Source organism: Astyanax mexicanus, chromosome 2 (assembly GCF_023375975.1).
Source record: "Astyanax mexicanus isolate ESR-SI-001 chromosome 2, AstMex3_surface, whole genome shotgun sequence".
NCBI lineage: Eukaryota > Metazoa > Chordata > Actinopteri > Characiformes > Acestrorhamphidae > Astyanax > Astyanax mexicanus.
Genome location: NC_064409.1, coordinates 54,480,436 through 54,493,160, shown reverse-complemented (window position 1 = coordinate 54,493,160; position 12,725 = coordinate 54,480,436). Strand labels below are relative to the sequence as shown.

At 37.7% G+C, this 12,725-nt stretch overlaps 1 protein-coding gene across 6 annotated transcripts in view; it reads right to left on the bottom strand.

Annotated features, from left to right (window-relative positions):
• The window catches only part of ptprz1a (protein tyrosine phosphatase receptor type Z1a), a 69,946-nt gene that overhangs the window by 27,529 nt on the left and 29,692 nt on the right, over positions 1 to 12,725 (bottom strand). For all 6 annotated transcript variants that reach the window (XM_022672255.2, XM_022672256.2, XM_022672257.2 and 3 more), the window contains exons 2-7: positions 11,715 to 11,786; positions 5,784 to 5,963; positions 4,979 to 5,130; positions 4,697 to 4,789; positions 3,420 to 3,486; positions 2,362 to 2,519 (exon numbers count right to left, since the gene is read on the bottom strand). In XM_022672255.2, coding sequence (XP_022527976.2) covers positions 2,362 to 2,519; positions 3,420 to 3,486; positions 4,697 to 4,789; positions 4,979 to 5,130; positions 5,784 to 5,963; positions 11,715 to 11,786 — 722 coding nt within the window. The remainder of the gene's footprint in view (positions 1 to 2,361; positions 2,520 to 3,419; positions 3,487 to 4,696; positions 4,790 to 4,978; positions 5,131 to 5,783; positions 5,964 to 11,714; positions 11,787 to 12,725) is intronic.

Genomic DNA, 12,725 nt, shown 5'->3' with positions numbered 1-12,725 from the left:
GCGACAACTCAGTGTAGGGTTTTATAAACCGTAGTACAAAAGTGTGACTTAAACATACATTCCAATATGCATTTTCAGGATTGCTGTGATTAATTACACTCAAAAGGCAGAAACTGGAATTGACATGCATGCTATCTAATCTATTTTAAAGGTCAGATAATATATTTAGTGCTAAACCTAGTTAATCAGTACAGATAAAATTCTGCCCTCAGGATGGCTGGTACTTTTGTTTTCAGTTATAGTTTACAATGTTCATAGCTAGTTAGTGCTGGAAAACCAAACATCTTTAGGCTGATTGTTTTTTTTTTTCCCATTTTCTCTCCAATTTAGCACAGCCAATTACCCAACCCACTCACTAGGACTCCCCCTATCACTAGTAATGCCCCAACACACCAAGAGAGTGAAGACTAACACATGCTTTCTCCGATACATGTGAAGCCAGCCACCGCTTCATTTCGAGCAGCCAGTGCACTCGGAGGAAATTGCAGCGGCTCGGTTCTGGTACATCAGCTCACAGACGCCCTGTGCTGTGGAAATCACCGTAGTAGAGATGTGGGGAGAGAGCACCATCTACCCACCAGGAGGGAGCTGGGCCAATTGTGCTCCCTCGGCAGCTTGATGTCGAAGCTGCATGTGCAGAGGGTTCGAACCTGCAATACCTCCCGCTCATAGTGGCAGCGCTTTAGACAGCTGGACCACTCTGTGCCATAACAGTGTTGTTGAGACAGTTTCAAACAGTTATTTAAAGGAAGCAGTTGCAAATGCATCATGACTTATTTTCTCTTTACATGACCAAATAAAGGTTTTGTATGCAATTTTAATTCAATAAAGGTTTTGCAAAAGTCATTGAATGTTACAAATTCCCGATTGGCTAGCTCTCTGGTCTGTTTGCAAAAGTCAGTACAATCTCTAGTGTTTGTTCTCAGCCCTGTTTCTGTAAATGAAAAACGAAGTGGCTTGGATCGATAAACACAATGCTACTACAGCCAATCAGAAACAACATTTGCGAAGAGGAGTGGTAAAAGTGATGACATGTGTAAACAATGGCGATACGTTTCGACGGTGGAGAGATTTATACACATTCCACAGAAATAAATCAGTGTTATTTTATCCAGTTTGTAACAACAACTAAATTGGTTCCCTCTAATTTAAAATCATTTCCAAGAGGACCCATCAAAAAAGCCTAGAAATAAAAAACAACAAATACAGACATTCCACTGTTGTCTGGGATTTCATTAATCCGGATGAACACAGTTCTATCTGTTTGTTTAGATGAGACTTTGCTTGACTTAACCTGTTTGAGCATTCACTTATCGTAAATGGTAACATGCATTGAGAATACTGTCCATTGTACTCATCTTTCCAGCCTGCTCTTGATCTAATGTGTTCGAAACAAAGCCTGAGTCATCGTATTATTCTATGTTCGGTTTTGAAAGAGCCAGACCACCTGTATTTGCCTTTTTTCTTCCTAAAGCTTTCAGGCATTCAGCATTCATCACTCTCAACAACACCCTGTGTCTACTTGTAACTGACTTAAGGGGAATAGCCTGAGGGATAAATGACACACAGACGAAATAGTCTTTAAGTATTCACACCCTTTTGATGTGGGTAACTTTACCCTCACTCGCTCCCATTCCGGTTTAATGACAGCGTACTTTAGAACGTCAGACACGCTAATGTCACGTTAACTGTGTCAAACAAAAAGGTTCAAAGGAAGCAGCTTCTGTGTTGACTGAAAGCCAGAGTATCAGCTGCCATTAAGGGAGGTATTGACTACTGTTAGTTACTTTATGAATGCTGGCTATGCAAAATAAAAAGGCAAAAGAATATATGTCAATTATTATGTAAAAAGAGCAAATAAATAACAAATAAATGTGTAACAGAATGTATATATGGCCTTGGAAAAAATAAGAGACCACTTAAAAATGATGAGTTTCTTTGATTTTACCAAATTGAAAATCTCTTAAATATAATCAAGAGGAAGATAGATGATTACAAGCCACAAGGAGTGGCATAAAGGTACCCAAAAGCAGTGTGTAAGACTGGTGGAGGAGAACATGCCAAGATGCATGAAAACTGTGATTAAAAACCAGAGTTATTTCACCAAATATTAATTTCTGAACTCTTAAAACTTTATAAATATGAACTTGTTTTCTTTGCATTATTTGAGGTCTGAAAGCTCTGCGTCTTTTTTGTTATTTCAGCCATTTCTCATTTTCTGAGAAACTGATTCAGAAACTGAAGTGGTCTCTTAAAATTTTAAAGAGCTGTATATATACAGTGTACATACATTTGCAGCCCCAATAAAGAACTCTGAACAGCAGTAAACAAAACAACATGGAGTACAGTCCGGTGTGTTACCTGTGCCTCAGAGATGGCTGCAGTGTTCTTAAAAACAATCCACTCCACAGTCTCAGAGCAAGGAGGGGAGGTAAGAGAGCCGTTATAGATGAAGTACTTCTCAGTGGAGTTAGGCAGGAGGCCTTGCAGGGTAAATGGAGACACACTGCCAGTCTTGCCTGAATGAAAAGAAAGCACATAAAAGATCGGTATCATTTTCCATAGATACATAATTCATGTAGGGCTATTGTTTGATGAGCAGTGGATAATAGGAGCTGATGATCATGATATATATGATGTGGCTACTAAATAATTACCCCTAGACATCATAATAGGCAGCTTTTGCTTTTATATGATCATCTTACCATTTCTCCTGAATGCCATTTACATTTTTTATTAAACATCCACCCAGAATAATAAACCTTTCTTATTTACCTCAGCATTGTTATTTGATAAGATAACTAAAATACAGCTGATTATTTCAAATCTCTGTTTTTCCTTGATTTTACCAAATTGAAAACTTCTGGAACATAATCAAGAGGAAGATGGATGATTACAGCCAACTGCTTTTGCACCAGGAGTGGCATAAAGGTATTCAAAAGCAGTGTGTAAGACTGGTGGAGGAGAACATGCCAAGATGCATGAAAACTGTGATTAAAAACCAGGGTTTTTCCACAAAATATTGATTTCTGAACTCTTAAAACTTCATGAATATGAACTCGTTTTCTTTGCATTATTTGAGGTCTGAGGACTTTTTTGTTATTTTAGCATTTTTATTTTGAATTTGGGAGAAATGTCTGTAGTCTATAGTATAAAATGATTTTATTTTATTCAAACATAAACCTATACATAGCAAAATCAGAGAAACTGAAGTGGTCTTCTAATTTTTTTTCCAGCTGTATTAGCTAAAATAACAGCCTTGTAAATAGGCTTGTTAGCATACTCTGCCCATTTCAAAAGCACATATTTATTATTATTTTTTTAAAGAATAACCACTATAATGTGGAATAATATATTCTGAGGCGTATTTAAGCTTGGTAATATTATTTTAAAGCACATATTGATTTAAAAATACATACCATGTCTGCTGACACTGTTGACTGCATCAATGATGGCTGCATAGTTTTCATTATCTTCAACACTTGTCTGTGAGAGAGAACAAAATGGCATAAAAAATCTAAAACAAGACAATGCCCCCATGTCTCTGATATTGCATCAAAAGCTTATAATTGCATGTAATTCTGCTTTTAAATTGGAACATCTGTCTGAGAGAGGTGAAAATGAGAAAATTCCAGTCAAAATGTAACTTTTTCATAATCACAAAGCAAAATTGTAAAATTAACAAAGCTAAATTGTCAACAGTTAGTAACTGGGAGAAATTATATGAGTCTATCCAGGATTGTGTAGCTTCTTCATGAGTTATCTGATTTATATTCTCCTATCTGATGGTAGCTCTTCTCTTCCCCACCCTTTGCCTGCTGTTAACATTTATATTTTAAATTGGTGCTGCCTTATCAACAGAAATGGGCCAAAAGCTTTTGAGCAGAGATTAATAAGATTCATAGAATTAACATGTATTAACATTAAAAAATATTTTTTTTCTTGCTCCTGTAAAGTTACCCTTTTAATTATAGTAATTTCTAACTACAACAATCTTAACCCACCCATCCCTCAGCTTAAGCCACTGGGTGTAACAGCCTTTAGCAGCAAGAGCAATACAAGGAAAACCCAAAACACACAACTTTCCACTAATCCCTTATCTAAGCCTTCTCCTAAAGGGACAGGAACAACCTTCCATTACCATCTCAAACCTACAGAAGACAGCAGTGTGTCTTCACTGTGACACACAGAATATGATATACAAAAACAAACAAATAAACACAAACTCAAAACTCATTAACATGTTCACACCCCAGGCAATCTACACATGTACATACAGGCATTCTCCATACCCCCAGAGATAACATGAGTGTTTTAAACAGTCAAGTTCCTCCACAGAGAAAACATGTTCATACAGGCCATGAACTCATATGCCAATAAGCTAATATGTAAATACACAGAACATCACTGAGTCTGTTTACCCACTGAAGCCTGCACTGTTTTTGAAGTCCGTGTTATGACTATATCTCTCCACCTGCCCTCATGCTAAACTGTGGGGAAGGTGCTGCTGTTTAGAAAGCAAACCTTCAGTGTCAGCTGTTGTACATGCTCCTCACAACACAGACTGCCTTTAAAAATATAATAAACTTTACTGTAAATCATTTAACAGCACAATGGTACAGTAGTTTTCATGCATTCATATACATAAACAGATTCATACACAATCATATACATAGTTCTAGACATAAGTACCCACCTCAATAAACACAGAAAGAGCAGTAATTCTTCCTCCATCTCTTATAGCTGCATCAACAGAGCTATGATTGTCTTCATGGCAATATATCTGCATCTGTGTGCAAATTACATAAACACAGTCATCATAAAACATTTTCACATCTACCTACTGTTTGTGGTCCATTTGTTATGCTCTACGTCAAGTTAATAGCCAACCCATTAACATACAAGCAAGAGTACGTGCATATTCTGCAACTAATAGGGTAAGTGCAGAGATTTAACAAGGAGGATCTCTATCTCTCACCTCCAGGGGGAATTTGACTCCATTCAGGCTGTGCTCAGAGCCGTCTGAAGAAGCATTGCAGCGGCCCCAGTGAAAGGTGAGGCGGCCCACCTTAAACCGGGACCTTAATCCCCCACCACTAATGAAGAACTCGCCACCCACATCAATGGCCACTGGGGAGAGATTATGTTAGAATGATGTTAATATTCAGAGGAAAAATGTCTACTGACTTCATATCAATCTAATGCAGAACTGATTGACTTACAATGTTTTTAGTACAGTAAACCAATGGTGTAATTTATCACAAGACATTCAGTTTTTTATTAGTAACTATTATTTTCACACGGTCTGTATGTTATGTATTGGTTAAGTAGTGTGTCTCCCTCTCTCTTGCACTAAATAGAAAATTAATGGTGGAGTCCATATGAGGCACTGCTGACACTAATACAACTCAGATGTGTGGTCACAATCAATGTATTTACAAATTGTAAAAGTTTTATTCACTCTGTTCATGTGACAGCTGCTCAGTCTCTTTGTTTTTAGTGCAGCTCTGCATCATGAATAAGGGAATTATTACTGTAAAAAGCAACAGCAGCAGTAAAACTGTACTCCCCACTGCTGTAAACTTTAATTGCGATTTATCTGAGATTCATGTGTGTCCTAAACTATGGAAGGTAATCCATACAGATCACATACTATCTGTGATCCCTTACACCACTCACTACTATAAACAGTAAAGGAGCTAAAGTTGTAATGCTCAATATTACACAGTGTCTTTCCTACAGAATTTATAGAAGAGGTGTTCAGACACTAAGTAGTGACACACCTGTCTTGCCATCGTTCTTCACAGTTGTGAAGTCACTGGTGTCCTGATCCCAATGTTCTAACCTCAGCTTCTGGTATTGAACTTTGACCTGCGACAGACTCTCCTCAATGTTTATTGGTGACTGTTTGGCATTGTTGCATGATGGGTATTTCTTGGCCCAGTTGTTTTGGTTTAGAGTTCCTAAAGAAATAGAAAAAAAAACATTAGAAAAGGCATTTCCTTACTTAAAGACTTGTATGTTATAATCTCACCCAATATAAGGCAGGTATATAAAATGAGACAGTATATTATGAGCTTAAATGGAGGCTTAATCTGGATTCTCTCAAGGGACGTGTCTTTAAAACGAAGACAAAGCTGATGAATGAGGTCACCCTTAGTTCTGGGTCACAGCTATTAGCATGTCAATAGCTGATAAACAGTAAAGTAGAGCAGAGCAGAGAAGAGAAGAGCAGGAGTGAAAGTGGTGTGGAGTATAGTACAGTGTAACTAACATAAAGGTTGAGCTTCATCTTATTGATACACACTGTAGTATTACATAAGAACTTATTAATATATACAACTCTGGAAAAAATAATATACCACTTCAGTTTCTGAATCAATTTCTCTGATTTTGGGTATATGTTTGAGTAAAATAAACATTGTTGTTTTATTCTATAAACAACATTTCTCCCAAATTCCAAATAAAAATATTGGAGCATTTATTTGCAGAAAATAAGAAATGTGTGAAATAACTAAAAGAAATTTCAGAGCTTTTAGACTTCCAGTAACGCAAAGAAAACTAGTTCATATTATAAAGTTTTAAGAGTTCAGAAATCAATATTTGGTGGAATAACACTGGTTTTTAATCACAGTTTTCATGCGTCTTGGCATGTTCTCCTCCACCACAGTCTTACAAACTGCTTTTGGATAACTTTATGCCACTCCTGGTGCAAAATTTAAGCAGTTTAGCTTGGTTTGATGACTTGCAATCATCCACCTTCTTCTTGATTATATTACAGAGGGTTTCAATTGGATCAAATCAAATAAATGAATCATTTTAAGTGGTCTTTTATTTTTTTTACAAAGCTTGAAATATACTGAAGAAAGAACTATGGCACATGACAACAATAGCATGAAATATGGAGCAGTATGTGAGTGCTGTTTGCAATCTAAGGACACAAACATATTATAAACAGCATTACACAAGCCTGCACTAAAGGCTCAATAAGCACTACATAGTGAACTTGCTGTGGGTCAATGCTGTTCAACTCATTACAGGCCTGACATGCGAAACTAGTGTCTGTAGTAAACCTGTTGGACACAAAGGCCAGTGTAAACAATGTTCTTTGTTTTATATTTGCCATTTTTGTGGTCTTGTCCATTGTTAAGTGCTAAATGAGATATACAATATACTGTGCCTATCTGCTGGTGTAGCTGTACTTCTAAACACGTATTTTCTCTCGTCCCAAAGGATTGTGAAAGTAAACAGGTAAACAAGAGTGTTGTGTACTGGAAGGAGATGAAAAGGAAACAGTAGTGTATGAACAAAAGCTCTGTTCAGCTATCGCTTCCTTAGTCCAACACTTAAACAAACGTTTGTATGATATAATGAGCTGCCTTTTTTTTCAAAGGCATTCTTCCAGTTTTTAAGCTGGATTGACATGAAAGTGGTTTAAATGAGGGAGAATTTGAGATGTGTGTGGTAGAGCCAATACTGATAAAAGAGAGTGCCCCCCGCACTCCCCCACACACACATACATGCTGTTCAACCCCTCCCACACATCGCCTCACACACATTTACCCACTAACATAGGCCATAGTTCTGAAAACATACACACACACACACACACACACACATACCGCTTCATCAACCATTCAGATAGAAAGGAACAAATCTCTTTGTGTGACAGGTATCAGGACTATATTCTGAATTTAGCTTCATGATTTACACCTTTGTCTTTAGTAAGACTAAAATCTGATTACTGTTATGCAAATGTACTTGTTGATTGTATTTGTTGTATTTATTACTGGTGTTTCAGTTGTATTAGAAGGAGTTTCAGTAGTCAAATGGATCTTGGAGTGATGGATGTATTTACACTACATAAACACATGACTCAAATGATCGGATTTGTATTTGTTTTAATTGTGTTTTGGGGTAGTGTACACTTGCATTTTTTGGGCACTTTTTATGCTAGACCCTCTCCAGGAGCCTGTGCAATATCTCATGCAGAAACAATGATTTATTAGTAATACACTTGAACTTTTTCACATTTTACAACCTTACACACATTACAACCACAAACTTAATTTTTTTATTTTTATTTTAAGTGATACACCAACACAAAGTAGCACATAATTCTAAAGTGGAATGAAAATTTTAATTACATCAAAATCTAAAAATCATACAAAAGTATTCACCCCCTCAATTCAGGGATCCAGATCTGCGTTATAATGCCCATAGATTAAAAGAAATGTCATTACAACTCCTGTAGGTATAAAGTGCAGGTGTGCCAGTATTTCTGGCCATTTCATGCATGTTTTATGTAGTGTAACTTTACATCTCAAGAGTGGCACAAGGATCCATCTGCTTGTTCATTACGTGTGAGGAGATGATGAGTAATATCAGTGCTTTATGTCAAAGCTTTCCAGTCTCTAGGCATCATTGACATCACTGGGGAAGTTCTGCGAAATATTAAGAATTTTCAGCTGCAGCTCATTAACTAATGTTTTGGAGTTTAACTTTTTTGAGTATTGTCGACCAAAGTGAAATGCAGAATTTATAGTGTAAGTTAGTTTTTGTATCATTTTAAGATAGTCTGACCATTTTTTCAAGGCAGCTTCTCAAAGACCTCAAATGCCTTTTTTAACAAAAAAAAGAATGTTGTATGTACACATTAAAAATATATATATACGTTTACAGCTTAAGTTGGGTATTTGAGTCGCCATTTAGAAGTCAGGAAACTCAGGACAGGAGTTAACAGAGACCAGTTCTTCACCACCCCCTCCCCATTTCTCTGGCTGAGAGAACAAAACCATATGAGGAATGATTGTCTCTCTGACAGTACGTTGGCTTCAGTACAACACACCATTTGCCCCAGCTGCACAAGACTACCAGGGCAAAAGCGTTCGTTCCTTCTGCCACATTCACTCCGCTGTTAAAAGCCCAGTGTCTGCCAGCTCAGTGTGTTCAAATTAGCCAAAGGGAATTGATCAAATCAGAAGAGTTCATGGGTGATCCTGAAGTTATGCAATAAGGTAGAGAAGCGGGTCAGTTAGGGGAGGAGGAGCTGGCATTCGGGCCAGCGCTGATGAACAATGTCCCATCTGCCCGGACGCTTGTCTGCATACTGGGCACAATAATGTCCTCTTTGTCGTGCCAACCTCATGTGTCACCCAGACTTTGTTTGTTGTGGCGCGGAAGAGATGAGAGGCCCAGTGAGCTAAAGGAATGAAGTGATGAGTGAGGGCAAGAGAATCTTTGCTTCCAAGTAGCGAAACTAAAAATGTGCACACTTCTCTGTGGTAAACATTAATGATTCAGAACACAAAACACTAATTATCTACACTGCCTAACCAACGAACATGCATTAGCAATGCCTTGATCACACTACCTGATTTTATCCAGTTTTTTCAGTCACTGACTGTTTTTCGGGTTTAATATCTGACTCCGTCAGCAACTGGGAGTCGAGAGCAGTGGCTATCTACAGTTAATGGGATTACATAGAAAGAAAGAACCACGGGTCCAAAACAAAAATCTTTTTATAAAGAGTCTGAACACTTTCTGCTTCCTCTGTTATATCAGAAAATCACTGTTTAATGCTAGAGGAAGCTTGTGATTGAGTCCTCCATGAATAGGGTGAAAGGAGTTTAAAGCTAAAAACCTAAAAACAGTACCTCACTACTTGTTCTGAGTATTTATATTAATGAGTAGAATAATGTATTTTACTAAAAAGCAAAGAAAGCATACCAGCATATCTTGTTTTCTACACCATTTTATCAGCTCAAAATATGTTTATATACATGCTTTGCCGGTAGTTCTCCTGTTTCGCTGCTTACCTATTTGGGTGGTGGATCATTCTCAGCACTCTGCAGTGACACTGATATGGTGGTGGTGTGTTTGAGTATATGTTGCTCTGGTACAAGTGGACCAGACACAGCCGTGCTGTTGGAGTTTTTAAACACTGTGTTCAGAAGTTGGCCCACCCTGAAGATCTTGTAAAGTCAGAGACAGAAGCTCATCTGCTGCTGTACAGTTTAAGTAGGTAATCCTCTAATACTTCATCAGTAGTCACAGGACACTGCCCACGGGACGCTGCCCACAGGATGCTGCCCACAGGACCCTGCCCACAGGATGCTGCCCACAAAACACTGCCTACAGGATGCTGCCCAGAGGAGGCTGTTGGTGGACTTTCCCCAGTCCAGCATTAAGGTGTATAAAACATCCAGCAGCACTGCTGTATCTGATCCACTCTTACCAGGACAATACACACTAACACACCCTCACCATGATATTGTCACTGCAGTACTGAGAATGACCCACCATACAAATAATTACATTACATTACATTTGGCAGACGCTTTTGTCCAAAGCGACTTACAATAGTCTATAATGCCGGTATTGTGGTGGTCATGTGGGGTTCTGACCACTGAAAAACATGGTGAAAGGAATATAAAAATATACAAGGAAATAGAAGGTCTGTTACAGTTTGTAATTATGAAGCCACAAAGTGTTTCTATATGGTAAGTAGGTCTGGTAAAAGGCATTTAAAATGAAAGGTCATTGTAACATTACCAAAAAATCTATATTTTTTTTAAATAGGCAATAACAGTTTTTTTTTTTTTTAAACAAATCCTACATTTGTGGACTGATGATCATCCATAATTTGTCTAATTCACTCTGCTTCAATCACAAATGAGCTTTAAAAAAGATAGATAGATTTTACCCTACTGCTAATAGAAAGCCCCATAAATGATAAGTAAATTATTTAGATTAGTCCTCAAAAAAATCAGAACGCAAAATAGAGCTGATTTTCAAATCTGGCCTAGTTTTCAAAGCAGAGCCTGGTGAGAAACAGGGGAATTCATCATGGTGCTAAAATGAGATGGGGGGATGAGACAGAGGAGGAAATGTGTCACACTAGATATTTACTGCTATAAACGTGAACTTGTCGATATTAAATGAAAACATAACGCTTAGATCCTCAATAAACTGGCAGTTCAACATCCATTACAGCAGTTTAGAGTCTAGACCAGCTAGACCCTTATGGAGTGGAATGTGGAGTGCAATTGGGAGAATTTAATGGATAATAAAGTAGCAAAATGCTCATGTCCAGCCGTGAGCTGTCAATGATATTAGCACATATTGTTGCTTATGTAAATGGGTCACTATTAGGCTGTCCTTTGAAGCACTAACTTGTGAGACAGCGTTTTTACAGTTTATTAACAAAGTACAACTACTCAAGCATTTTCAATTCCTTTGTGTCTAGTTATATACATGTGACTTAGCAATCACTTGAGATTTAATAACGCATCAGTATTTGTAATCACGTTCTGACACTAAATATCACTCTGACTTCTGAGAAAAGTAACAAATATCACTTCATACATAATTACAAGGCTTAAACAAATTATACTGATGTATGTATCACTCAGCTCCAATTTAACACAATATTAAATTTGTCCTAATGTGTGTAAACCAGTCAGTCATAAGAAGTTAAAATTGAAAAGTGTTTAAAGGTAATGCATGGTCCACACAAATCATCAAATAGTACTCAGACAAAAGCAGACTGGCCATGGCAAGTCAGGGCTCATAAACCGCCTCATTTGTCAAATAAAGATGAGTCTAATCTGTTGTGTTATGAGCTGCATGCACCAACAAGCCAAATCCTGAGCTTTTGCTGATTGCACATCTTCTCTGAATGACTGACAAACTGCACATGAAGAAACACTTACCTGCATAGGACCAGTCTATGTTTTCTGCAAGCTTCTTCTGTGATCGGAACCCATAGGCTTGTGACACTTCCACTGGAAAACAACAGCAAAACAAAACATTCAGCATCACATCAACAGTTTCCACAGAGAATTGTGCATTTTGTTGTTGTAGAAGTCAAAAGAAGGGTGTGGCCTAATTGCAGTGAGGACATCACTTACGAAACACAACACAGGAAGAGCAGGGAAGGTTAAAACGGCAACCCTCTTTTTTTAAATTGATGTTCTTCAAAAAAACATTTTTACCTCATAAAATGAAATGGTCCACGATGACCTTTATCTTAAAATGTAACCTCTGTGACAGACAGAGACAATGATTTGTGTGTGAATGCAGAAGGCTTTTTTGTATGTAATCCAAGATTAATGGCCTCTAACATAACAGACAAGCCATCAAGGAAACTCTGCAGAAACAATGTCTGAAGAAATGTGACCAAAGAACTGCATTTGTACGATTTCAAAGTCAAAAGTGAAAAGGTAGGTTTTAATAGTATAGTCATGTGACAACTGAGAGTGTTCACTACATCTACATGGATAAATTGATAAAGACGTTTCCTATAGTTCACCTATGAGCATTTAGAGAATCCATTCTGAATGCAGGCACATGACTCAACTCCATTTGAATGACGCTTACCCCACCACCTTTCACCTTCTCTCTCTTCAGTGCTCTGCCTAGTGGTTTAATTCATGCCTGTCTATAGACAACCCATACACACCCTAAAAGGGTCACCACCCACGGTTGCAGAGCTAGAGGTTAAAAGTTCCTCCACAAAACACTTTCCAATCCATCATTCCATGGACTAACAAAAATCAAACACTGGGGGAAAATGACCTCTACAAAGCCCTGGTATCTTTTCCCCTCGCTGGCCATTAACCACTTGATGCTGGAACAAAGAAATGTGTGATTTAAAAGCTGTTTACACCATGTATCAAAATGCATTTCATATCCGGATAGTATCTGGATATATCTGGGACATT